The 25,491-nt window shown below is 45.1% G+C and overlaps 2 protein-coding genes across 2 annotated transcripts in view; both read right to left on the bottom strand.

Moving 5' to 3' along the window:
• Window positions 1–358: 358 nt before the first annotated feature.
• On the bottom strand, window positions 359–1,529 carry LOC307237988 (uncharacterized protein). Its single transcript, XM_080010815.1, has 4 exons — window positions 1,384–1,529; window positions 1,079–1,186; window positions 832–930; window positions 359–672 (listed from the first exon to the last, which is right to left on the bottom strand). Exons 1-4 carry the CDS (start codon window positions 1,522–1,524, stop codon window positions 538–540), a joined length of 483 nt encoding a protein of 160 aa, XP_079866941.1. The 5' UTR covers window positions 1,525–1,529; the 3' UTR covers window positions 359–537.
• Window positions 1,530–3,881: 2,352 nt separating this feature from the next.
• tns3 (tensin 3) overlaps window positions 3,882–25,491 on the bottom strand; it is a gene marked incomplete at its 5' end in the record, with an annotated part of 33,413 nt that continues 11,803 nt past the window's right edge. Inside the window, 15 exons of the mRNA XM_080010377.1 lie at window positions 3,882–4,920; window positions 5,404–5,433; window positions 6,322–6,390; window positions 6,475–6,643; window positions 7,019–7,096; window positions 8,261–8,338; window positions 8,520–8,615; window positions 11,062–11,193; window positions 11,295–11,381; window positions 11,812–12,377; window positions 13,060–13,192; window positions 15,354–15,425; window positions 15,552–15,675; window positions 16,295–16,461; window positions 20,776–21,999. Coding sequence (XP_079866503.1) covers window positions 4,776–4,920; window positions 5,404–5,433; window positions 6,322–6,390; window positions 6,475–6,643; window positions 7,019–7,096; window positions 8,261–8,338; window positions 8,520–8,615; window positions 11,062–11,193; window positions 11,295–11,381; window positions 11,812–12,377; window positions 13,060–13,192; window positions 15,354–15,425; window positions 15,552–15,675; window positions 16,295–16,461; window positions 20,776–21,999 — 3,170 coding nt within the window. The 3' untranslated portion in view covers window positions 3,882–4,775. The remainder of the gene's footprint in view (window positions 4,921–5,403; window positions 5,434–6,321; window positions 6,391–6,474; window positions 6,644–7,018; window positions 7,097–8,260; window positions 8,339–8,519; window positions 8,616–11,061; window positions 11,194–11,294; window positions 11,382–11,811; window positions 12,378–13,059; window positions 13,193–15,353; window positions 15,426–15,551; window positions 15,676–16,294; window positions 16,462–20,775; window positions 22,000–25,491) is intronic.

Genomic DNA, 25,491 nt, shown 5'->3' with positions numbered 1-25,491 from the left:
GGTTTTATTTGTGAGATTTGACAGTCGTGAAATGATGCCTTTCTAGGACAGTCCCAATCATGACAACATGTTTGTCTTTTCGTATGTTAGTTTTATGCCACTATAATAGTGGAATTCATCATTCTTAACAGGAAATCTGTTTTTTTCGTATTTACTTAGACTTTTGACCTTTTTTCAACTTCTGATCTTTTTTTTTAAATTATTATTGCTTTTCTGGCATGTATTGTGCACTGTATGTTTCATTATCACTGCGCACAACGTTGAACGTTCAACACATTTAGCTATTGAGTGCCGTCATTTTCATCAATAACTCCTATTTTGTGGATAAAAAATTGAAGACTGGATATGATGTTTTCAGTTGAATGCACTTTATTAATGAATCACGTGAGAAAACATACAAAAGATGCATTTGATTGAGCACAAGCTTTACAACGGCATCCACACCAAAAGTACAGGAAAAAATCCGGCAGAAGCACTTGACTGGCATTGTGAACTATTTACACAAGTCAAAAGTGGCTGATTTATTTTTGAGCCTTTTTACGCGTGGCGAGTTCCGCTGCTTCTACTGTTCCCGGCGATGGAGGATCCTCTCCCAGATCGGCCTCTTCCTCTGCTTCTAGAGCCTCCCCTGCGGCTGCCGCCTCTGCCGCCTCGACTTCTCCTCACTCGTCTCTGTCGTTAAAGATAGAAAAAGGTGGCGTGAGCGGTTTGAAATCACACTGAGGCGATGTTCAAGAAGCTCACGGCGTTTAGAAATAATCGTGTCGTTTCGTCCCCATTGCCGGAAAAAAACCAAAACAAAACAAGAGGACGGAGCTTGGGGAGTTTTACCGGCGAGGATTCCTCCTGAGCCACCAAGAAGCACTGCATCTCGAAGGCCGTGACCTCACTGGCGTCTTGGGTCATCGTCATAACACAATCCATCTGTTTCTGGGAGGGGGAAAAAAAACAATTTTAATATTTTCAGTGTGTGTGATTTAAAAAAAACAAAACAAAAAAAAAACTAAACCTACATCTCATTTGACATTTGAGGGGGAATGAAAGCGTTTTGAAACAATGTTGTACATGCTGTACTCACCCCATTTTCCTTCAGGCCACACTGTGTGTCCTGCTCTCCGCTGCAGTTGGTCTCCAGTGCGGGAAACCTCATGATCTGGATGGACTCCTCAGACTGCTCTGTGATCTCCTAATCCAGAGACGGCCCAAAAACAATGAAGCGAACGTCTTGTGAAACGAACGAATGTTGGAAGTTTACCTATTCATCATTTTGCCGGGGACCCCCTGGAACCTCTCTGGCACCCCAGGGTGGGAACCACCGGGGTCCAGGAATATATAAAGCGAGGAGGTCTCTTGTAAAAAAAAAACAAAAAAACAACAACTCACCGTTTCCACTTGAGCTTGGTTCAGAAGAGGGCGGTAGTTCTCCAGGGGAAATTTGAAGTCGGGCATCGCCGTTTCCTCGGCCTGAGCCTTCACCAGGAAGGAGACGGCAGCGAGCATGAACAGCCTCATCTGAGTCTTCATCTTGTCTTCTGTGTGTGAGTGGATGATCTGCCTGGGACTGGTCCGGTGTTTTATACTGTTTTTTGTGCACTTTCCTGAGTTGAGCAATCCAGGTTGTTGCGAGAACTCCCTCCCGTTTTACTGTCAGGGGCTGGGGCCAGGGCTTTCCTCACCCATGCCCTCTTTTCTCACCTTTCACTTCTTTTTTTGTTTTTCTTCCTTTTTTTTTTTTTTTTTAAGGGTGAGCCGATCATATCTAAAAAAAATATATATATATAAAATGAACATAAAAACATGACCACTTCCACACAACACCGCGCAATTTCTCACACAATTACAAAATACTCTATTTCCCCACAACAATATATCTCACCTATACATATTTACACTTGGGGTTACACTTAACTTATGACCCCATGTCCCACGGCACCAGCATGTGACGCAACCCAAGCGTAGTGCAACATGTTCAAACCTGAGTCAGGGATTTGGCTCCAGATTGCATATATATTTCAAAATGGGGGGGAAACCCATTTCCCAAGATGATTGCTGTTCAAAATACGTTTTGCAATTTCAGGCTGCCCTTACAAAAAAAAGAGAACATATTAGGAAAGTGATGATATTTCACAGTTATCTGCTGTGAATTTAAAAACATTTCCTAGCTCATTTCTCACTTATTGTGTGTGTGTGTGTGTGTGTGTGTGTGTGTGTGTGTGTGTGTGTATGTATATATATATATATATATATATACATACATACAACCATACATGCATACATACATACATACACACACACACACACACACAGTTATATATGTATATATGTCTATAGATTCAAGATTCAAGAGGTTTATTTGTCACATACATATACATACGTTAATACATATACTGTATGCAGAGAAATGTCAATGCAATGCGGTGATTATGCACAGTATGTTCTAGACTGAACACAATAGCTAACCTAATTTCTACTTGACTAACTGAAGCTAACTGATTCCTAAAACGTAATGCAGTAAGTAAATAGAATAATATAGAATAAAATAAAATAAAATAAAATATCTCAAAAGTAATACAGAGTGGGGGTACAAAATATAGATAAAGGGAATAGTGTTAGTTATATGGGATAGGCTGTTTGTATATACAGATATGTGAATAAAGTGAGTATGGAGATAAACAGTACAGTATACAACAGTACACTACAGCAATACAGTACCACCGAGCAGAACAGCAGTACAGCGCAGTGTGCAGTAACCCAGAACATTGATACAGTATGCAGTACAGTATGCTACATACAGTACAGTGATACAGTATGCAGAACAGTATGATACATACAGTACAGAAGGCAGTGGGGCCCGTGTGAGTGTCTCAGTGCTTTTTGTTAGGACCCCTGGTGAGTTCAGCATTGACAGTCCTTATGGCTTGCGGGAAGAAACTCTGTCTCAGTCTCTCTGTCCTCGCTGTGTGACTGCAGAGGCGCTTGCCCGACTGCGTACAGTAGGGGGCTGAGGACACACACACACACACACACACACACACTGTTATATATATGTATAAAAACTGTGATAGAAAGGTGTCAGAACACACAGTGCATCACAGCTTGCTGCGTATGGGGCTGCGTAGCCGCAGACCGGTCAGAGCGTCCATGCTGACCCCTGTCCACCGCCAAAAGCGCCTTCAATGGTCACGTGAGCGTCAGAACTGGACCATGGAGCAATGGAAGAAGGAGGCCTGGTCTAATGAATCACGTTTTGTTCTACATCATGTGGATGGCCGGGGTTAGGGTCCGATGGAGCATCTGTGGGATGTGCTGGAACAACGAGCCCGATCCGCGGGGGCCCCACCTCACAACTTCCAGGACTAACGTCTTGGTGCCAGACACCACAGGACACCTTCAGAGGTCTTGTGGAGTCCATGCCTCCACGGCTCAGAGCTGTTTTGGCAGCACGAGGGGGAGCTACACAATATTAGTGGTTATTAGTGGTGGTTTTAATGTTGTGGCTGATCGGTGTATATATATATACTTGAAAAAGGACGACATGACAGAAAAGCACATTTTCCCTTTTGTTTATTTACACAACTCATAAAATCTTCAATATACAAATGAGCTTTTCGCATAGCGTATTATTGACAGATGCACAATAGAGCGTATTCTGTAAAATATGAGATAACGTAGTTGTGAGGTATGGAAAACAGAGCATTTTAACAATACAACAACGTGTAAATAACAAGTGAGAGCTTATGAAGGAAGCTATATGGTGTAAGGTCTGTCCTTATAAATAAAGTTGCCATTACACATAAACGTTGAAAAAAAATACAACCTATAGCCATCATCTCATAAACAATTTCCCTTTGCAAATGCCCCCCCCCCCCAGCAAAGGCACTGAATAGATCATTGACAGATGTTTAGGGTCATAATAAAGCAACATGGCGGCCATATCGTTTCATATTTATATTATACAAACAAAAAAATATATATAAAACAAAACAAAATATGACCTGACAAATTGGACATTGGAGACCCATCAACCTTCCCACCACACCGCACCGCACCGCACCCATATAATGCTGTTGGTGGTGGAATGTCACGATCGTTATACATAAAGTACTGGTGTGGCTTTAGTCAACTCATTCACACTTAATATCAATATATATATATATTTATATATATATTAGGGCTTTTACTATTTCCTTTCTGTGTTTTCATTTATTTCATGTCATTTCAACACACTTAACAAAGTATAGCGAAATGTTACAGATAGATCTTAACAGTGGTCATATTAACTTACAACTCCAACTTAATAAAAAATAACATTATTTACTATGAATGGAGGACTCCATAAAATATACATTGCATATATGGCCAGGAGATCATTTAGCATTATTATTATTATTATTATTATTATTGTTTAAATGTACAGATGTAGTTATGCTTAAGTTGTTTATTTTAAACGCTTGTCAATTTTGGTTAATTATTAATAGACAAATCCACTTATTTATGAATTGTTGTAAGTGTGACTTTTATACAATGTATGGTGAAAATGGTTTTTTTTTGACTGAATGACTGCATAGTTGTATTATTATTTTTTTTATATTTTGTTGTTGTTTTTTTTTCAAGGCGGCAAGTTAGTTTGAATATGGTTTAAAAACTCTTTAAACACAATGCAAGTTTTTTTTATTGAAAGACAGGGAGTCGTTGATTCCTTCCCGGTCCGTTCGGTTCCTTTCACTTCCTGTTTCCATCCCGGGTGCGTTCGGTCGGCTTCGCTTCCTGTTTGCCTACTTGTTCTTCTGGGAGCCGATCATCACCTTGGACACGAAGTTGACGATGGCGCTGGCCGGCTGCTCGGGGTCGTGCTCGGCGAACAGGTGGCACACATTGTCCATGGCGCTGCCGCTCTTGCGAGCCACGAAGCCGAAGATCCTGCAACGCGGAGACATGGTCAGTATCGACGACGACAAACAACGCGCCGATGTGGCGGGAAAGGAAGTTTGAGGCTGTTTAAAGATGTGAGATTCCGTCTGGATTTCCAAATCAGCATCGGGCCAGAGGTGCAGCTACTGAGTCCAAGGCCGGAACAAACACGTTCCAAAAAGACAAAGTTCTCTATTTACAATTTTTTTTTTTCATGTGTATACTTCATTTTAGGATTGTTTTTAATTGTCAATTATTTTGGTTTATTGTATATTGCCATTTTTTCTATTTGTTCTTATTTTTCATTCTTTATAATTCTCTGATTTTAATTGGAACGGGCGTACCTTTTTTTTTTTTACAGTTCTTCTGTCGCTCTACGGAGGTGTGGGAAGAATTTTGTTTTTTTGGGGGGAAAATATGGAGGGACTTTAACTTTCCAAATCTTGAATTACCCACCTCTAGTGGGTAGGTGTGAAATTAGATGAAACTTACTTTGCCGAGAGACAGCCATCTTTTTTCCACCTTTTGAGGAAGAAGGAAGAAAAGGAAGTTATTATCTTTTTTGTGCTGAGTCAAATATTGTTGGTATCTTTCATAATGAGGGCCGGGTAAAAAGATTGTTTTATCATTCATTTAAAATCTTCTGATTCGATTTTAAAACAAATAAAGATTGAAAACATAGCAGCGTAAGAGAAAATAATTGACAAAGAAAATGACATCAAAATAAACCTGACAGGAAACAATAGACCACGATGATAAACCTAAAAATAAAACCATAAAATAGAAAGAAATTGGCAATATACAATAAACCTTAACATTTTATTTGAAAATGGAAAATATTTTGCAAAAAAACCCCCAATAAACAATAATATAAACCCTAGTTATAGACAACAGACCTGGAAAATAAAGGTAAATATCAACCATAAACAACAACGATTAGGCAACATGCAGATAAACCCAAAAATTATTTCAAAGATAGAAAAGATTTGGCAAAAACGAAAAAAACGAAAAAAAACCCAATAGATTAGAAAAATAAACTTGAACATTTTGGCAATAAACAATCAATCAAAAAGATTAACTGGAAGATAGAAACAATTTGGCAAAATACTACTACTACTACTACTAATAATAATAATATGTTTTATTATTATTATAAATAATAACAATAATAATAATTGTAATAGTAATAATAATAATAATAATAATAATAATAATAATAATAACAATAATACAATGCACCTGGAAAACAACTCTAAAAACAAGCAATACAACTAAAAATAAACAATTGACAAGAAAAATAACCCTAAGAATAAACAATAAAAATAGTTTCAAGTACTTCAAGTGATAGAAGTAGGAATTAACCACTTTATAGAAACTTTGTTTCCAAAATAAAGACCTTGTTGTACTTACTTCCTGTCCTGAGGGTCCAGTGCACAGTAGATGACGGTGCTGACGGCGTAGTGTCTCCTGAAGAAAAGCCTGAAAACAGACGGGGTCATGAGCCGTCCACATGATATTATCAGATGGTGCACGTTTATTTTAGTGGCAGTGTGTTTTACTGACTTCCTCTGGTTGTCGGTGAGCGTGATGCCCTGGGATGAGACCTTGAAGTGGACCACAGTGGAGGTGGGTGGGGGTCTGGAGCTCAGCGTCAGGCTGGCGGCCTTTTGCACCGCCTGCACCCCCGTCAGGGACTCCATCTCCACTGAGCCCAGGAACCACACGTTGCAGGCTGGACCAGCAGGGGAAGGAAAACAACTGTGAATAATAAGGATCTGTCCACCCAAAGTTCAAGGGAAAGTAACGACTGCGTGTTGGCACAATTTGTCACAATGTCAATTGTTGACAGCGAGGTTTATTGTTTTTATTATTTTCTTGTTTATTTTTAACTGTTATTGTTTATTTTTAGGTTTATTTACATTGGTTATTCTTTATTTTTAGGTTTCTGTTGTATTGGTTATTGTTTATTTTAGGTTAATGTACATGTTTCGGTTTATTGTATACTGCCAAATTTTTATTTTTGGATTATTTCTCTTGCTTTTGTCTTATTTTCCTGTTCCTTTTTTGGGGATTTATTGTACAACATGTGGATTTCGGGCGTCATCACCTGCTCCCTGTTTGAGGAGTTCTGCTGCAGAGTTGGTGACGGACTGCGAGGTGTTCTCCACCACGTCTTCCAGAGGATCTGCACCAAGACAGGGAGGGGAAACACAAAACAAACATTTTAGTTCTTTATATCGCCTCATCATAATAATGATAATATGATAATAGTGATACAGCTTTGCAAATAACAACAATAAATAATACAGCTGCAGGTAATAATATGGCTGGCATTGTTATAACTCACCGTGTTTGTGTGAGTGGATCTCAAATTACACGTCGACGTTTGGCGTCGTGCGGGACAATAAGGACGTAGTTACAGAGGTATACGAAGGTAATCGAACATATGTAATTTTAGCGGAGACTTCTGTATATACATGAACGCATCATTCATTCCCAAAGTCGGGTTGGACCCAACTCAACGTGGTCACGGGTTTCTGTGGATCCATGTTTTTTTGTGTCCAAGTTTTTCGATGGGTTATGATGACATGAAAGTGGAAAACGGTTGACGTCTTTACATGATTATTTACACTTTTCCGGATACTACTTTTCCGATTTGTTCCGAGGATTTGAACTCATCACGCACTCGCCGATTTTCTATCTTGCCACCTCCGCGAATCCGGCAAAGTAAGGAGGACCACAACGCCGCATCTAACAAGGGGTTATATCGGAATATAATGTCTTAATTTACAAAAAAAACCCCAAAGAAATACAATATCAATGGAACATCCTCAGACATCTTCCAGGTAAGACGGTACATAAACACACACACTCCTAGTTTGTAACCTCCAACCACTACAGAGCAATGGAGTCTACACCGCGCACGACAGGGATGAACATTCAGAACCACGACCTGCACATTTATAGCAAATTGGATGATGATGATGATGACAATGATGTCACAAAGCGTCTTACTCTAAAACTCATCTCGTTCCATTACCCGATCGAAAGTTTTTGAACGTTGGCGCGTCTGTGAAGCTCGAAGGTTCGCCTACTTTCGGTCAGATTTTGTCGGTTTGTCATTATGTTCTGCTCCATCTGTGGCTCGATTTGGATGAAACTTGAACCACAAGATGTCTGCGGCGCCGGCGTCCGTAGCTCCAGCGATCAGAGGACAATAATACAAATCTGAACAGTTTAGGGCATATGATATATAATTATATAATATAATATCTAATAAAGAATAATATAATATAGAAAATACAATGAAAATAAATAATAATAATAATTATTATTATTGCACACTCACCTCTGTCAGGAATGATGAGTTTGCAGGGCAGGGCCAGGGGTGTGATGGAATGCTGACACACCAACGCAGTTAAACTACCTGGAAACCAAACACATTTCAAACCCCATCACGAAAAACAGCTCAAAATAAAGAATGAGCAGAGTGTTGTTTTTCCTCCGGCGACCAGAGGAGGGCGTTGTCGGGCGCCGCCGCTGGTCGTCTGGTGCAGGTCAGGGTCAGGGCCGCAGGGTGGCGCCAAGCGTCAAACTAAGTGACTCACCGAAGTAGGGCTCGTTTGGACAGCCCTTCAGCCGCACGCCCTTCTGCGTACACTCGATCAGAAAGTGTCGGACCAGCTCATTGGCCAGATCTCCTCCTGGTGGAAACACAACAAGTAATCAACAATTTGACTTAAAACCCTCCACCGTCGATCTCTCTATCCATGTACGTCATAATATGATGAATGTCTGTATCAGGGAGGCTGAGAACATAGAGCGTTTATTTGTCATTAACTGACCTTGTAGTAAAATGACTTTTGTTTTTGAGTGAAATAACGGAAATAAAAACAGATAATACATTTGTAATACAATATAAAATATAAAATATTAATACCATAATATTTAATGCAAACATATTTGATGTTTTATTCTATTTTAAAAACCCCAACCCAAATTGTCCTTATGTTGTTAATCGGTTTATTACACTAGGTACTAGGACATATTTTTTATGTAATATAATGTAAATGTGTATGTAATATAATGCATTTAATGTAAATGTGAATTCCTGAACAACAATAACAAAAACATTTCATCAGGGTCAACTTTAAGAAGATTTAACAATTTGCAATTCATCGCAATATATATATATATATATATATATTTATTATTTGTTAATGTGTTTGCGTCGTTCAAAATATACAACTATAATAATAAGAACAATAAAGAGTGTAAGGTTAGACGGACATCCCGCATCACCGCCTCTGCAGTCTCTTTCTTCTCTTGGTCTGGACAAATCCCCTGGCCTCCTTTACCTCCTTTACCTATCGCGTGTACTTTCCCCGTCCTCTCCCGGTTACATTCAGCCCATTGACCCGCCCTGTTCCATCGTCCGCCGAAAGATTCATGGGATTACGGCCGAGGCGGAGGACTGAATGCTTGGAATGCCGCGGCACAAAGGCCTCCTCCTCCAGGTGGCTTGGGTTACACTCTCCCTCCACAACCAGGAGCCACGACGCCCCGAGCGGCGAGCGTGCACGTGGGACGCGGGGGGAGCGTGCAAGTGGGGGGAGGGAGGGGGCGCGCGGGTGTCGTGACGTCACCCCAGGTGCCGGCGCTGGGGCGAGGAGGCCGGGCAGAACAAAAGGACAGGTGTGGTGGTGGTGGTGGCGGAGAAAAGAAAAGGAGGGAAGGGGGCGTCGGTAGCTCTGCCCGTCCTGGAAGGGCAGAGGAGCCTCGTGTAGAACCTTACAGCCGTTTACAAAACGAATTCCTGAAAATTGCCTCGCATGCTGCATTTCCCTGGATGTCGGAAATCTCTAATTTCGCTAATTCGCTCGTCACTTCTGAGCTTCACATTGCCCCTGTTGGGGAAAACATGGATGCCCGTGTTTGGCAAATGTGTGTTTATTCGGTGGAGCTTGTGAATTCTACAAGCATCTGCGCAGCAGCTAAAACCACAGAGCGGTTTAGATCTCAGTTAGATGGATTTTCAAAATAAAAGTCCCATGCAAAAGGAACTTTATTGCCGCCATGCCCCAAAAGTTCCATATTGGAATTCAGACTTTCAGAGTCGTCAGATCGCTGTTCTGTTCACACTACACAACTTGCTGTCTTGTGATTGGGAATCTTGCAGTCTTGTGGTTTCACACTACATGACTGATCGGGTCCGTCGGGTCTCAAAACAATGTTTTGGCACGAAAAACACACGCGAGAGTTGACTTTGGAAATGACGCGATCCCATGCGCGGGGGACAAGATAATTAATTTTTTATTATGTTCTTGATCAATCAAAAAAAAAAAATCGAAATAAAAAACGAATAAAAGCAGAATTTAAATAAGAAATATATTTTAAACCTTGAGAAGAGAAGTAAAATGGGTATGTTGTGCGTTTCTGGCTGCTCCCTCTCTCCTTCTCGACCCGAGCGTAAAATCAGCCCAGAATCACGTCGTCAGATCTCGACGTTAATGACCGCTCCTTCCCACATTTTGAGGGACGAGGTTGGATTTCCAACTTCGAGTTCCAACATCGATGGAACGCGGCATCAGCGTCATCGGTCGCTTAAGTTGTTTTCCTTTAACAGAAAATGAAACTCATCATGTATTTTTTATCCCTCCCAGCACACGTAACACAACGGGGACGCAGTATGTTTGGTGCCTGCCTGTCTCTGACCTTCCTTCACGGAGCATGAAAATAAGGAACATTTCCGTGGGACAGGGTGCCTGGCTGGCGAGGACCCGGGGATCACCGCAGGCTTATAATCCCAGTGCCTCCATTGTTAGCGAGTGAAACGTTAGCCGCACATCTAAGGCTTCCTGGCAGCGGGGGAAACTGTCGGGCACTGTCCCGGCGAACTTGCCCGGGAGAGAGAGAAGGGAGAAGGGAACGAGGGAGGACTCTCAGGTTCCATCCACAGGGATACGACCAGAGGACTGTAACTGTAGATCCCCTTTTTATGTACGCCATCCCCGGGGATTGTCGCTCCGGTGGCCCCAATCCAATCCACGGTCCAATCCAGAAGGGTTCCCGGCCGTTACCGTTACGCTTACTCCGTCGTCAGTGAAATTCAGAGATTAGAAGCTCTATCCGTGTGGAAATCTACTGTACCTTTCCTGTTCTGCTGGAGGACGGAGGGCGGCGGCGTGGCCACCTTCATGGCCAGGCCGTAGGCTCCCCTGAAGGAGTGGCTGTCCCTGACGACGAAGCACCCGGGCTCCTTGTCCTTCAGCACCGAAATGGCTGCGTTTCAACAGGAACGTCATGGGTCAGAAGCCGCCATGGAAAAATGTTTTTTTTTTTACAGCAGAATTAAAAGATGGTGTCGGCATTGGGAGTCCTACCTTGGTCCCTTGAGATGTCTGGCTTGTACCAGAACTTTGACGTGTCTTGCACAAATTTGACCGTGACCTGCCGACTGGACAGCACATCTGAAGGAAGGAAAAACAGAAATAAAACAGAACAATCAACATTCTACTGTAAATCGGTGTACACAATCCATCCAGATATTCAGAATCCACCCAAACAGCAACAAGGCTAATCAAGAAGTCATCAATGGAATGAAAAGATGAAAGACAGTTACTCGAAGCTAGGTCCGGGCGATATATCGTTATATCGATATCGTGATATGAGACTAGCTATCGTCTCAGATTTGTGTTATCGTAATATCCTGATGTGGTTAGATGTTGTTTTTAAGGCTTTTCTGAACTTCCTAAATGATGTGATCAATGCCTCAACCTGCTTGACCGTAAGGTCCACATTGCAAATGTTAGTTTCTTGTGCGTAAATATCTTATGAAAGCACCTATAATCATCCCCCCAAAATATTGTCAAAACTATTGACATCAAGGTATTTGTGTACCTGGCAGGGGCGAGGCGGTGCCCGGTGTCTGGGCCGACAGGTCTGGCAGGACGTTGGGGAAGGGGATGCTCAGGGAGCTCCCGCTGTGGGGGCTGGAGAAGCCGCTGAGCGCCGGGGAGGCCGTCCCCAGGGAGTGCTCCCCGTCCGACGCCCTCTTCTTCTCGGGCAGCAGCGGGGGCTGGATTTGGGTCTGGTCCAGGGAGGTGAGGAGGTCGCGGTCTAGGCCCCCGTTCCTCAACAAGGCCAAGGTGGAGGCGGAGGCAGGGCAGTCTGCCGAGCCGTAGCCCAGGCCTGAGTCGTCCTGCTCGTCGAAGCTCTGGACGGGGCTCTGGCGGAGGGCGTAGCGGGCCACATGGCTCCGCTGGGTCGTGCCCTGTGGGGAGCTGTGGGCGTTGGGGGCCGGGTGGGGGTGAGGGTGAGGGTGGGAGTGGGACTGGGGAGGGGAGTGGTGGCTGTAGTCCTGAGACATGGAGTGTTGGGGCGGTGGTCTCATAGAGGAGTAGCCGCTGAGGGAGGTGTGGCGGCTCAGCGCGGGGTGCTCCGACCAGGACTGGCCCATGGGGAGGCTGAATAAAAACAGCAGCAATCGGTCGTTAATTTAAAGTGCTCAGGTTTCATCCAGTCATCCAAATGTGGACGGAAGGTTTCCAACCAGTGGAGGAGTTTCCAACCTTACCAAACCAACACCCGCCAAAATCAAATCCCTATCCCTATCCCACCCCCCTATTCATTCGATTAGATTAGTTTAGTTTAGATTCTTTACTGTCATATCTCAGCATACATCGAGAACTGAATTTGTTCTCTGCATTTGATCCTATACACCCCCGTGGAGCAGTGGGCAGCCGCAGTGCAGCACCCGGGGACCAACACCAGCTCTTGTGCCAGTGCCCTGGTCAGGGGCACCGACAGGAGTATTAACCCCCGAAAACAAAGCCCCGGGATGAAATGGGGAGAAAATGCAAACTCCACACAGAATTCATGTGATTTCAGATTTGTGTGATTATTATAAGTCTGTGGTTGTTGTTTTTTTTATTTATTATTATTTTTTTTTAATTGGTGCCATCTCCGTACAGAGCGAACAACGTTTTCAGATCACAACAAATACTTATGGATTTTGATATTTGAACCAACATTCGTGAGGATATTTGAACCGATATCTGACTATTAGGACACATTGGCCTCCAATGCCAACGCCAACGCCTTAGACCCCGCCCCAACCTGCCATCTCTGTCGTGGATAGAACTCTACCTGTCTGTCCGCTGCAGCGTCCCGCCGATGGAGGCGGAGCGTGGGTTGCTCAGCAACCTATGACAACCATGCGCAGACTCCGCCTCCTCCTCCAGTCCGATGTGGCCGACGGAGTCCGGGTATCCTCGATGATCTGAGGGGAGGAGGAGGAGGAGCGGTTAGGACGGAAAACTTTGAAACAAAACAAACAGAAGGAAATGACCCCTGCCCCTGGAGATGAAAGGAAGTTTGCCCTGCTGCAGTGAAAATAAATCGTATTAATTAATTTACAAGAACAGAACTAAAAATGAAATAAACGTCCCTGCCTTGCTGCCTTGCCCTCAGCCATCTATCTGCGTTTGATCTCACAGTCACATGGCAGCTGGAAATGAAAACCGCCCGCACGTAATAATCCTAAACGTTTTCAGCTCATCAGTCAAACGCCTGGAGGCCTTCCCAGCTCCTCCCCATGAGACCCCGGCGTCGCCATGGTTACAGCAATGACAAAGTGGGGCTTCTTGTCCGTCTGTGTACACCCAGAGCAGTGCTCGCTTACCCGCCGTAAACGCGGAAACATGGCAGCGTTGAACGGTAAAGACAGGCGCTCCTGGCCCGGGGTGTCTGAGGCGGCGTGAACCAGGTCGCTATGGAAACAGGCCGGTGGGTCAGGAGGGACATGGAGGTCAAGTCTGTAAGTATTATGGGTAACATAGTGTATGTTTATTGTTTATCATTAGTTTAAGTGTGTATTGTCGAATCTTTATTGTTCTTTGTTATTTTTTTAGGTACGATTTGTAGGTACGTTTTTCCGGTTTATTTCTTTTGGTAAATATTTGTGGGTTCATATTATTATTTTTTGTTCATTTTTAGGTTTGTTGTATATTCTATCTATCTATCTGTCTGTCTGTCTATCTATCTATCTATCGATCTATCTATCTATCTATCTATCTATCTATCTATCTATCTATGCACTGCATTGTGGTTCCTGAGCCTCACCAGCGCATGATTCCAGCTTCAACAAAGCGATCTTTACTAAACTGCTACACAGACAGTGCTTTCATAAAGGTGTTATTTATAAAAAAAAAAAAAAAAGAAAAAGGCAAATATTGAAGTCAAAGGGTCGACACAGGCCTCCGCCTCAAAGAACCGCCATATCCAGGGCGTGTTACACCACCGAGACAAAGAATACTTGAGAAGAACCTTAAAGAACGCCGCCATTGTTTCCCAAATGACCGGTCAGGACTCAGCCCATGAAGACATCCCCTAAAAACCCGACGTGAGGAAGCACAGTAACCACGGCGGAATCTCCCCGGGCAAGGCGTGTGTGAGGCTTCTTTGTTCCCTGCCTTCTCCTCGAGACAACGGCAAATGTTAACGGCAACAATGCTACCTTTGAGAAGCATACGTTTAAATCCGGCAGAGAAGCATACGTTTAAATCCTGCACCTCATGGACAGATAATGGCAAGGAAGCGCTACTTAATTAGGTTTCTGCAGCAATAACCGACCTTCTTGCGTTCTGAGCATCATTTTAGCGTAATGCGATAAGGGCATAGTGGTAAAATGTCACATCATGGTTTTCTAGAGCAATGTCTTTCAACTTTTGGCCTTTGACCCAATGGCGGATTGAGGTGTCGGGTCAAGGGTCGCTGAAGGCCATATTAGAGACGAGCTGCACAAACAATGTAATCTACATTAGTTTCCACAACCGCCTTATTAATTACATCAGACCCATGAATTTAGAATGATAATATGGTAATGAAAACGTTTTCACAGGTTTATATCATATCATCTAATCATATTTGATTTGGTTTAAGGCCGTGATGTGAGCCCTATATTTGGGACGAGGGATAAAAACAACGTCGATTTCGAACTTCGAGTCTTGTGTTCCAATTGAATCCACATGAAGTCACTCTTTCTGAGGTTCTCTTCCCGTGTTTTAATACGATAATAACACGTGAAATATGCGCCTATCTCGGCTTTGTGAAGATTTAAAGTTCCCAAAGCTGCTCCATAGAAAGGGTGTAGCGGACGAAGGAGAAAGAGAGCGCATATCTGGATAGAAATTTGGCCGAACTCATACATTGACAAACGTCCTGTCCACCCAGTACGACACCTGAGACACGCTGAGCTCTTACGGCTTTGATCGGTAAAAGCGCGTTGAGTGGCAGAACCAAACTAAGCCCTTGAATGAAGTGTGTTTGGCCAAGGAAATGCTAATGTTTCTTGACATTCCCCGATAAAACGTCTCTCTACGCCAGGTCAAAGGTCAAGTGTGTCATGCCTCTATGATTGGGGGTAGATTTCCAGCCCTTACCGTGGTCCGGTTGGAAGCCTCCGTAGGACTGGACGCCGTGCCTGAAGTGGGTGAATTCTGACATGTTTTTCACTGAGGAAGCAAAAATAAAATAAAATAAAATATTAAACCCCAAAATTAAACGAAGGAAGGAGGACAATGTTGAACATGAACATTTTTTTTGTTTTGTTTTGTTAGATGTCGGTGAAGCAGACTCACCGTAGGGTGTGGGCGGAGAGATGGGGAAGGCGGGGGTGGGCGGAGCCTCCACCCCCCCGCCCGGGCCCGCATCGGGGCCCGGTGCCCGGTAGTCCACACTGTCGCTCCGGTACAGCATGCCGTGCTGTGACACGCGCACACACACACGCGCACACACACACACAAACACACACACACACACACACACACACACACACACACACACACACACACACACACACACACACACACACACACACACACACACACACAAAATGTAGGGCCAATCAAACTGAGGGCCATTTAAATAAAAATAACTTCTAATGATAAGAACTTTTCACAAAACTCAAGGACACATTTCACAAAACAGGAAGCCAGCAAGGAAGGTGGGACTACTAATTCAACTAGACTTATAAAGTGTTGCTTTGCATTATTAACATTATTAAACTCTTGATATTACTCTCTACATACCTCATGGAACATGCTTCTTGCCTGATGCACTTATTGTAAATTCTGTTTACCACTGTTTACTACTGACTGTTACAGATCTAACATGCAAGTATTTGCTTATCCTTGCTAACCCTACCTGAATAACATTAGCACCAGTTCAACCGTCTACCTTCCCTCCACTATGTCCACGACCACACACACACACACACACACACACACACACACACACACACACACACACACACACACACACACACACACACACACACACACACACACACACACACACACACACACACACACACACACACTACCTGGGACTGGTTCCCGCTGGGAGTGTAGGTCCGGCCTCCCCGGTATTCCTCGGCTCCCCCTCCCCAGCCCGAGCTGCAGAATCCTGGGGGGTCCGACGCCACGACTTCCCCCTGGAGACCAAGACTCCCCAGGCTCTCCCCCTGCACCTCACCCCCAGAGCCCACAGCTGGACACACACACACACACACACACACACACACACACACACACACACACACACACACACACACACACACACACACACACACACACACACACACACACACACACACACACACACACACGCATAGGAGGGAGGAGGGAAAGCGTAATTCACAATGAAAAGAAGATACTGTGATTTTAAAAGCAACTGGACGTCAAGAAGAGAGGCTTTGAGATTCATGTTGGACCTAAACTTTGAGAGCAGAAGTTCCCCAAGCTGAGTTAGAATGGACGTTATGAAACATTCCATAACATACTGGTTCTAAGAGATTGCATAGATTATAACCATTTTCACATTTTTAAACACATCTATCTATCTCACTATCTACCTATCTATCTATCTATCTATCTATCTATATACAGCATCTATCTATCCATCCATCCATCCATCCATCCATCTATCTCCCTATCTATACATCCATCTATTTATTTAGCCAAGTGGGAGATGGACAGTGTAGGAAGTTAAATATAGCATTTGGACTTGATGGCTCAAGGACACGCACACCTCAGAGTGTGTTGGTGTTTTGAGAGGACAGCTGAGGAATGCTGTGTGTGTGTGTGTGTGTGTGTGTGTGTGTGTGTGTGTGTATGCGTGCATATGTGTGTTTGTGGGCAGGGGGTCAGTGTTATGACAATATGGCGGTGACCCTGCGGAGGAGCAACCACTCAGCACCGAGGTGTTAATTTGAGCCCCTCGCAGACAGAAAGCCTGAAAAATGTTAATGGCGGAGGTGCTAATGCGAGTGGGGGGGGGGTTCCCGCACACACACGAATACACACAGACACACACACACAGACACACACACACACACAACTTGGGGTTCCTGCAAACATGTCTAATAATAGAAAGTCCTACAATACACTATATGGATTAGTATGCAAATCATTGTGTGTGGGTCTTTTGCATGCATGTATTTGGGTGATAGGTGTGTGTGTGTGGGGGATGGGGTCGAGGGTCTTAATCCCATCATGCGACGAAGGAATGACTCCATCTCTCTAATGCCCTGGTTATACCTTCGTGCGCCCCACCCGCGCAGAGAGCGCTGGCACATTCTCCGTTGCAGTATTCTCAGAAACCACGGGTGGCAATAGAGAGAAAGTACCTTGTGAGGCGGGAAGTAGTGAACGAAGAAGAGCGTGAAACGGCAAACAGAATACGGGCTTGTGCTGAGGAGGAATTGCTGTTTGTGGTGGTTGAAACGACAAAATCTTCGAAAAGGAGAAAACTAGCTGGTCTGTTGGGCCGTTCCATGCAGGGACAGGAGGAGGGGGTGGAAGTTATCAGTAGTGGGAACTCACTGTGGAACGGAGTCACAATGTGGAATGAGTCTCCCTCATTGCAAGTTTCTCTAAAAAGAAACTGCAGTCATCAGATCAGATGTTCACACTACTCAACTTTCTGTCTTGTGATTGGGGATCTTGCAGTTTTGTTGTTCCACACTTCATTACGGTTTTTGCACAAAAAATGAGCGGGTTTACCCGGGTTTGGTGTCTATTGCAGGGTCATTTGAGCCGGGACTGAAACCCTGGGATGTTCCTTTCCCACTGATGAAAAATGCCGGATGTTAGTGGGTGTCACCGGGTTTTCATTGCAGTGGGAAAGGGGTACATGACTGATCGGCGACAGGGGATCACAAATTAGAAGATCTTTCACCAGAAGGAATCCCCGACGAGTCCGCGAGAAGTGACACTGGACATGACGAGCCCATGCGTGGGACAAGATTATTTAGTTTTATCACATTTTTCTTAGATTAGATGTTAGATTTTTAAATTTGATTTCACCTCCCTTCTCCCCATCTCTCCTTCTGGACCGCCCGAACCCACCCCTCACTCCGTGTCTGCTCTCATTGGCTGGAGCTCGTTGCGTCACTACCGACTCGATCCCGACGCGACCAGATATTAAAGCTGTTCGATATCCCGCCAGCCTCCGCGAGCGCTCAGCATGGTGCGGTTGTGAGCAGTTCACGCCACACGCTCGTCGCTCATGGAGCGCGCTATGATTTGCCTCCGATCCGGGGCTTTGCTCTGCGATCTCCAAAAAAACGGTCGACGAGCGGAAAATCAGCCCAGCATGACGTAGTCTGAACTCGGCATTAGTCAAAATCGTACACTTCTAAATTTAGTTAGTGAGGGATTATACATTCGATTTGACATGGTCGAAACCCTACATATGATAGTAATAATTATTATTATAATAATTATTTATAATAATAATAATAATGTATGAATATAAAAATAATAACTTATACAATAATGAATATAAAAATATATTAAAACAATAAAACAATTGTAAAAATAGTCAAATAAACATAAATAATAATCATATAAACAAATATAAAAAAACAACATAACAATAAATCAAAGAAAAAATAGCAAAAAGCTAAATAAACAAACCAAAAACAATTATTAGATGAGACCAGACAATGAATTGAGGTTGCATTGTGTATTTTTCTTGGCTTTAGAACGAAGTGAAATGTACACGGCACAATGTAATATATTCAAGGAAGTAATAAAAGAAAGTTTGTGTTTGGATAGTAAATATAATTAAAGTGTGTTATTCCTTCAGTCCCTTTTGAAACAGGATCCGGTCATTCTGGAAGGCCGGTTAGTCCGAAGTTTGGGTGTTGAACCATGCAAAAACATATTGGATATAAACTCCACCTCCCTCCGCTTCCATTCACTCCCTCCTCGTATTAACCTGAACATTCCTGCAGCCACAACCTGTAATTACACATTACTCCTTCTGCTTAAGCTGCCAAATGCAAAGGAAATGACTCAATGACTCTAAAAATCAAATGACCATTTCGATGTCAGAACAGGCCTGACATTCGAATGAATTTCCAAAATCCATGCTTGATCTTCAAGGTGGATGGAGCACAGCGCAAAAACTTCATGACTTATCCTGTGCAAAGAATCGCATTCTGTGGATTCTGTATCTTTGGCTAGTTTTGTTTTTCATTTGACTATTTTTGCATATTTGGCTTTTTTACATGTCTATTTTGGTTTGGTTCTGGAGCGGCGCTGGCTCCTGGTGTGGTTGGTATGCACAGACAGGAATCAGACGGAAAACTCCGCCTGAGGGAACACTCGTTCCTCGGCTGGAAATTCCTCCGCCCTCCCTGTTTTCATGCCTCCGGGCGAGCACAGGTACATGCTGGAGAGCGGGATCTCTCTCTCTCTCTCTCTCTCTCTCTCTCTCTCTCTCTCTCTCTCTCTCTCTCTCTCTCTCTCTCTCTCTCTCTCTCTCTCTCTCTCTCTCTCTCTCTCTCTCTGACCGTCAGGGGTCCCGAGCAAAATTACTTCAAATTGACTGTTCTGATCCCGTTATCCCCGTATCTAGTATACTGTATAGACTGGTATGGAAGTTTGGACGCAAATCATCTCAGATTGGGGTCCCTGAGACCAAATTATCCCTCCAGTGGTGCGGAGGGAGATGATAATGTTGGTGACAGCTGCTGATCCTGGATAAGATAAGTTGCCGCATGCCAACAAGTCCGGACGGCGCTCCGCTACACCAGAAAAACTCTGGAAAACATCTGAAAACCTGGCAACGAGCAACCCTGCAATTTCATCCACCAGGTGAGGGGTGTTTTTTGCTTTGAGACAAAACAATCTGCTGTGAAAGAAAGGAAAGCCAGATGCTGCAATCTGAATAACATACGGCTGTTACGCTGAGTGACAGTAGTCACTATGGTTCAATTACACATCATCATAAGAGTTTGTTATAATATTTTGTATTTACTGTATATTGATTAATAAAGGTCTTCCACCACCACTTTGTCTGACTAGGGCGTTCACAATCATTAAATATACAAATAATTGTGAATCCAAGTGTAATTTTTGTTGATTTTATGGCAGCATTCTATATATTATCATATATATATTGGCATTAAATAAAATTTGTATTCATTGCAAATTGAAAATAACTTGGTAAATAAAAACGATTTATTGGCACTGAAGATTAGAACATAAATATTTGATTAGTCAATTTTCCTCAACCAAACTGATGGAAACCTACATTCTATTACTCACAAATTTTCTAAAATTGGTTTAAAATTCTCCTCAAATTTTGGATGGAAACACAGGATTGCGGAATCGAACGACTTCACATAGAGGTCACAACCTGCTCAAATAATTGCGATCAGTTGATTATGTAACAATTGCGACGGCTCCATGTCTGACAACACTTCCCAATCATCATAAAACTTCCCAATCACAACACACCCAGAACACACCACCACCACCACTACCTCCACCACAGCCGGACTGCATCTCTTACCTGTCTGCTGTGCTGCGTTCTGCAGGAAGGTGGTGCTGTTATTGTTGTTGAGTCTGTGATTGACGCTGTTGGGGCATTTCGTGGCCGAGCCGTTGACGTGCGCGGCACCGTTCCTCTTGACGGAGCCGGGGCGCGTCGACACCGGCACGAAGGTGGGGTCCAGGTCCATGATCAGCTGGTTGAGCTGGTCGATGGAGTTGTCGATGTCCACCGTCAGGGACTTAAACTCCTCGTCCCGCCTGTTGTTGTTGTTGTTGTTCGTTGTGTGCTGCTCGTGCTGCAGCGGCGTCATGGCGGCAGACATCCTTGGGGTTTCCACGGCGTTCAGGGAAGTGGGCGGGTCTGGCTTGGGTGGACTTGTCCCCGGCTTGTTCCCGGGGTACCTCTCGGCATCGCCACTGTCCTCAGCCATGTAGACGAACTGCTGCGCCGCCACCATCTGCTGCTGGCGGACCCAGGAGTGGGTGGAGTAGCTCCCCTGGCGGTACAGCTGCTGCTTGGCCATGGAGGCGTTGCTAGGGGCGGAGGAGGCCACCGAGTTACTCCGTGGACCCAGGCCGCCCCTCCTGGTCTCTGCGTACATTCTCTCATAGTCCTCTATGACCGCTGGGGCAGGGTGGTGGTGGTGGTGGAGCTGGGTCTGCTGATGCTGCTCCTCCCCTCCAGGACTCCCGAAACCGTCGGACAGCAGGGAGTTCTGGCTGCTCTTGTGACAGGAGGACGACAGGGTCCCCAGGCTGTCCACGCTGTGCAGATCGTGGCCCGTCATCACCTCATCGTCCAGGATGTCCGTCTCTCTCTCCCGGGGGAGCCGGGGGTCTCCGTTGAGGCGCACTTGGGTGGGGACCGGCTGCTGGACGCCCACCCCGGGGCCCTGGTCGTCCATCATCTCCTCCGCGGAGGGGTCGTCGAGGCCGAAGCCGCTCAGTAGGCGCTTCAGCTGGGCCTTCTCCTGTCGGCTAGGGCCCTGGTTCGTCCTGATGGTGCTGGTACTGGAGGCGGAGGTGGTGGTGGTGGCGATAGGTGCTGGCTTGTCGGTCCACAGGGAAGTGCTGGACAGGCCCGAGTCGCTGCTGGCGGAAAGGGCGTGGTCGCTGTGGTCCGGACTGGAGGTTGCGGAGGTGGTGCGGGCCCCTCGGCCCAGCGTGGCCCCTACTCCGCTGGGGCTCTTCTTGTTTGCTGCCGGTGCTGCTTTGTCCTGGTTTATGCCCAGAGAGCGCGGCACTGCAACAGAAACAGATGCAGCGCTTCATACAGTCAGCTGCTATGGGCTCTCACACACACACAGACACAGGGACACGCAATACACACCACCTCTACACGGACACACACTGGACACACAACCTTTACAGGGACACGCACAAACCACTACCAGGACACACAGTTCTATGTTAACAGACAGGTAGTGCATGTTAGCTAGACTCCATCAAGACTCCATCATACAGAATTAATAAAGCCAAGAAACGACAAATAGTTCATATACAGAACCGGAGAAACACACAAATGGACACATTTACAATGGACAACCTAATTTAAACCAACTTTGTTGACATACAGAACATATAATGCAAACAATACACAAACCAAATACAAAGTTTCTCCAAAGTGTCCTAACTTATTTAAATTATTTGTCCATTCTTATCAGTGTTCCGCACCAAATATTTATTCATGGGCCAAAATAGCCCCTAGCCAAACAGCCTCTCGGTCTGAGACAGGGGTGTATTGCAGCAAAGGTGTTCCTGGTGCACAGATTATATAAGAGGTGTTTAGCGCCATCCCAACGATGCTCTGCCAGTTTAGCCGGCTGTGAATGTGGGGAGTCTGACCTTTGCATTCCTCACCCTGCTGTGATTAAGCCCCCATAGCGCCTCCTCCTTGCCCCTTGACCCCCCCAGAATATGTCCAAACAACCTCCTCAATCCCCTAGAAATAAAACACAAATTGCAAAAAGATCAACGCCAGCGGGCTTGGGCAAATCCGCCGCTGCTCAAAAGAAGACCTTGGCGCTAGGAGTCCAAATCCATGCAACGAGTCGTCCCACTCGCCCCAGGCCTCGAGGACGGCAGGGACATTTTCATAATGCCTCCTTCTATCCGCTTTTCACCGTGCTAAGTACTTGCCTTTCAGTCAAGCCATGACCGGGAGATCCGAATACCAGACATGCATAATAAAAGCTCCCCTCCTCCTCGTCCTGCTCTCTAGCAGATCCTGTGTTGGGGGCCTCCTCCCCCTCTGCTCACAGAGCCACGGCTGACTAGAAGAACTCACATCGGGACCCCTAGGCCTGCAAAGGGTGAACGATCCAGGCCGGGTCTCCAGAGCGTGGCCCGGACGGACAAATCCCCTCTTATGAGGCGACACCGCTCCGAGGTGACACCGCCTCTCAAGACTGATGCCCCCCCTCCTCGTCCTCAGGTTCCGGTTTTCCCCTCACTCTCTTTTTCCTTCCTCTTCCCCTCCCCCGATCAATTGCTCCCATCCTCGCGACACCCCTGCCCACCCGTCCCGTCTCCCTGAAGAAGTGAAAAGGAATGCAGCCCGCCTCGGCTCTTACCTTCGCTATACCTCTCCCAGGTGAGCGCATGGGGCCGCCGCCGCCGTGTCCGGAGAAATTCCAAAAGCACGGAAGGGGGAGGAAGAGGATGGAGATGGCGGGGGGGAGGGGGAGGCCCGGAAGTGAGGTCCCGGGAAGACGGGCATGTTCTCCAGAACCGGTCTTGGTCACAGCAAGCCGAAAATAGTTTGGGAGTTCAAGTGAGTTGGCCCTGCTTTTCTTGCTCTCCCTCGGCACTGAAGGTGAGAGTGTTTGCACTCCACACAAGGGGACGGGGGGGCGGGGGGGGGGGACGGGGGGGGGGGGGCCTTGAGTTCACCAAATATGGGCAGAGGAATGTAAACAAGCGGGGCGGGGCTTACAGGCCTGGGGGCGGGGCTTAGAGTCAAGCTGTAACCCGAACCCCCTTGGCCCCCATCGAGGGGGGGGGCGAGAGAGAGGGAGAGAGGGAAGGAGAAGAAAGGAGAGGGAAAGAAAAGAGTGAGGGAGTGAGGACCAGAAGATGAAAACAACATTCCTGGAGCTGCGGCGTCTTTGACACTGTAAAAAGACACTTTTTAATTAGAGCGTGCCCTGCCTTCTACGCCAAGCTGGAGGCCATTTTGTGCAGCGGCGGCTGGCCAGGTTGTTTCTCTCTGGCTTTTTTGGCGCATTGTAAAACGACATGCCTGCCGTGCTTATGCATAACACTGCCAGAACAGATGTGCCCTGCCCTCAATTATGGGCTGCAACAACTGTTTCAACCGGGGATCATTTTTGTTGTCTATCGGAAGCACCCGGGCTCGATCCCAAACTCCGATCCACATCCAAGGAGGGGTTTGCCGGTTTATCCGGCCCGACTACCCTTGATATGCACCTGAGGTCACGTTTCAGCAACGCATGTCAATCATGAGTGACCAATATCCCCAATATCTCCCAATCCATGTTCTGATATCGCACTGGGAAACTGTGCCTTGTAATTACCATCTTCCCTACCCCAGTCATTACGGTCCACTCCGACATCTCCCAAGGGCAAGGCATAGTAGGGACAGGAGCTTCCAGATCATTACCACGCTTATTTCCCTCAGCTCTGGATTTGATATCTGTATACAGTACATATACTTCCTCTGGGACCACCACCACCCACGCCCGGGAAAACATACATTCCTTAATAATCCAGCTGACTGACTGTACACGGGGGCCACAGCCACCGCTATGACAGTTGGTCAAAACCGTCACGATGAAGCAGGTCAACACAGGGTGACAGGAGCGACTTTAAAGGTGTGATCCGAGATGTCTTTATGGTCCTAACCCAAATATCTTAACATGAATGACACCCATTCAACGTTCGCCGTATGTTGCAGAGGGAGAGGATTTAAACCAAGGGGTGTCAAACTCATTTTCGGGTAAGGGCTGGATTGGCTGGTCCACGTGGGCCGGATTACTTTGTTGTTAAATCGTGATTCGAGGTCCTTGGAGGTGTGACTGGGGGGTCTTTTTTGGGATAATACATTTGGAATAAAGCTCATGAAATAACTTTTTTTCTCCCCCAAACCCGCTCTCATGTACCTACTATTACAAGTGTTTCATTCCATGATTTTTGTTTCATTTTATGATCAAGATTGACCCTTATATCCTCAGTCCTCAACTAAACTGCAATTGATTCAATTTTTTCATTATAGAAAATATATTTATTTTGAAAAAAAAAAAAAAAAAAAAAAAAAGTTAAATAAATAAATACTTTTTTTTGTAAAAAAATGTGGAATTGTATATATTTTAAATTTGTAGAAAATTATGTAAATAAAAATCCTATATGTACTGTATTTGCACGTTTTTTTTCTTCCCTAAGTCATCTCACGGGAATTTGGACCCTCTGTGGCCCGCAGGCTGCATCTTTGACACCCCTTTAATTAAACAGTCAACAGAACAAGTCCAAAACAATCTAAATTCCTATTCACACGTTGAGATATGGACATATTTGTCTTTGGGAAAAGCCTTTTGAAGTGGACTGGTAAGTAGATGCAGAATTCCAACTCTTCCTCCCTTCATTTTCGTGTTTACACGAGAAAAGCAGCCAGGAAACCATCCCACATGAAGGCCCTTGCATTGAAACACATTTTATGTCTGTTCCTTTGTTTTCCTTTCATGGATATATATCGTTTTTACTATTCTAAGTGTTACTC

Source organism: Zeus faber (assembly GCF_960531495.2).
Source record: "Zeus faber genome assembly, chromosome: 12".
NCBI classification, from domain to species: Eukaryota; Metazoa; Chordata; class Actinopteri; order Zeiformes; family Zeidae; genus Zeus; species Zeus faber.
This window is presented reverse-complemented; position numbering and strand designations above follow the sequence as displayed.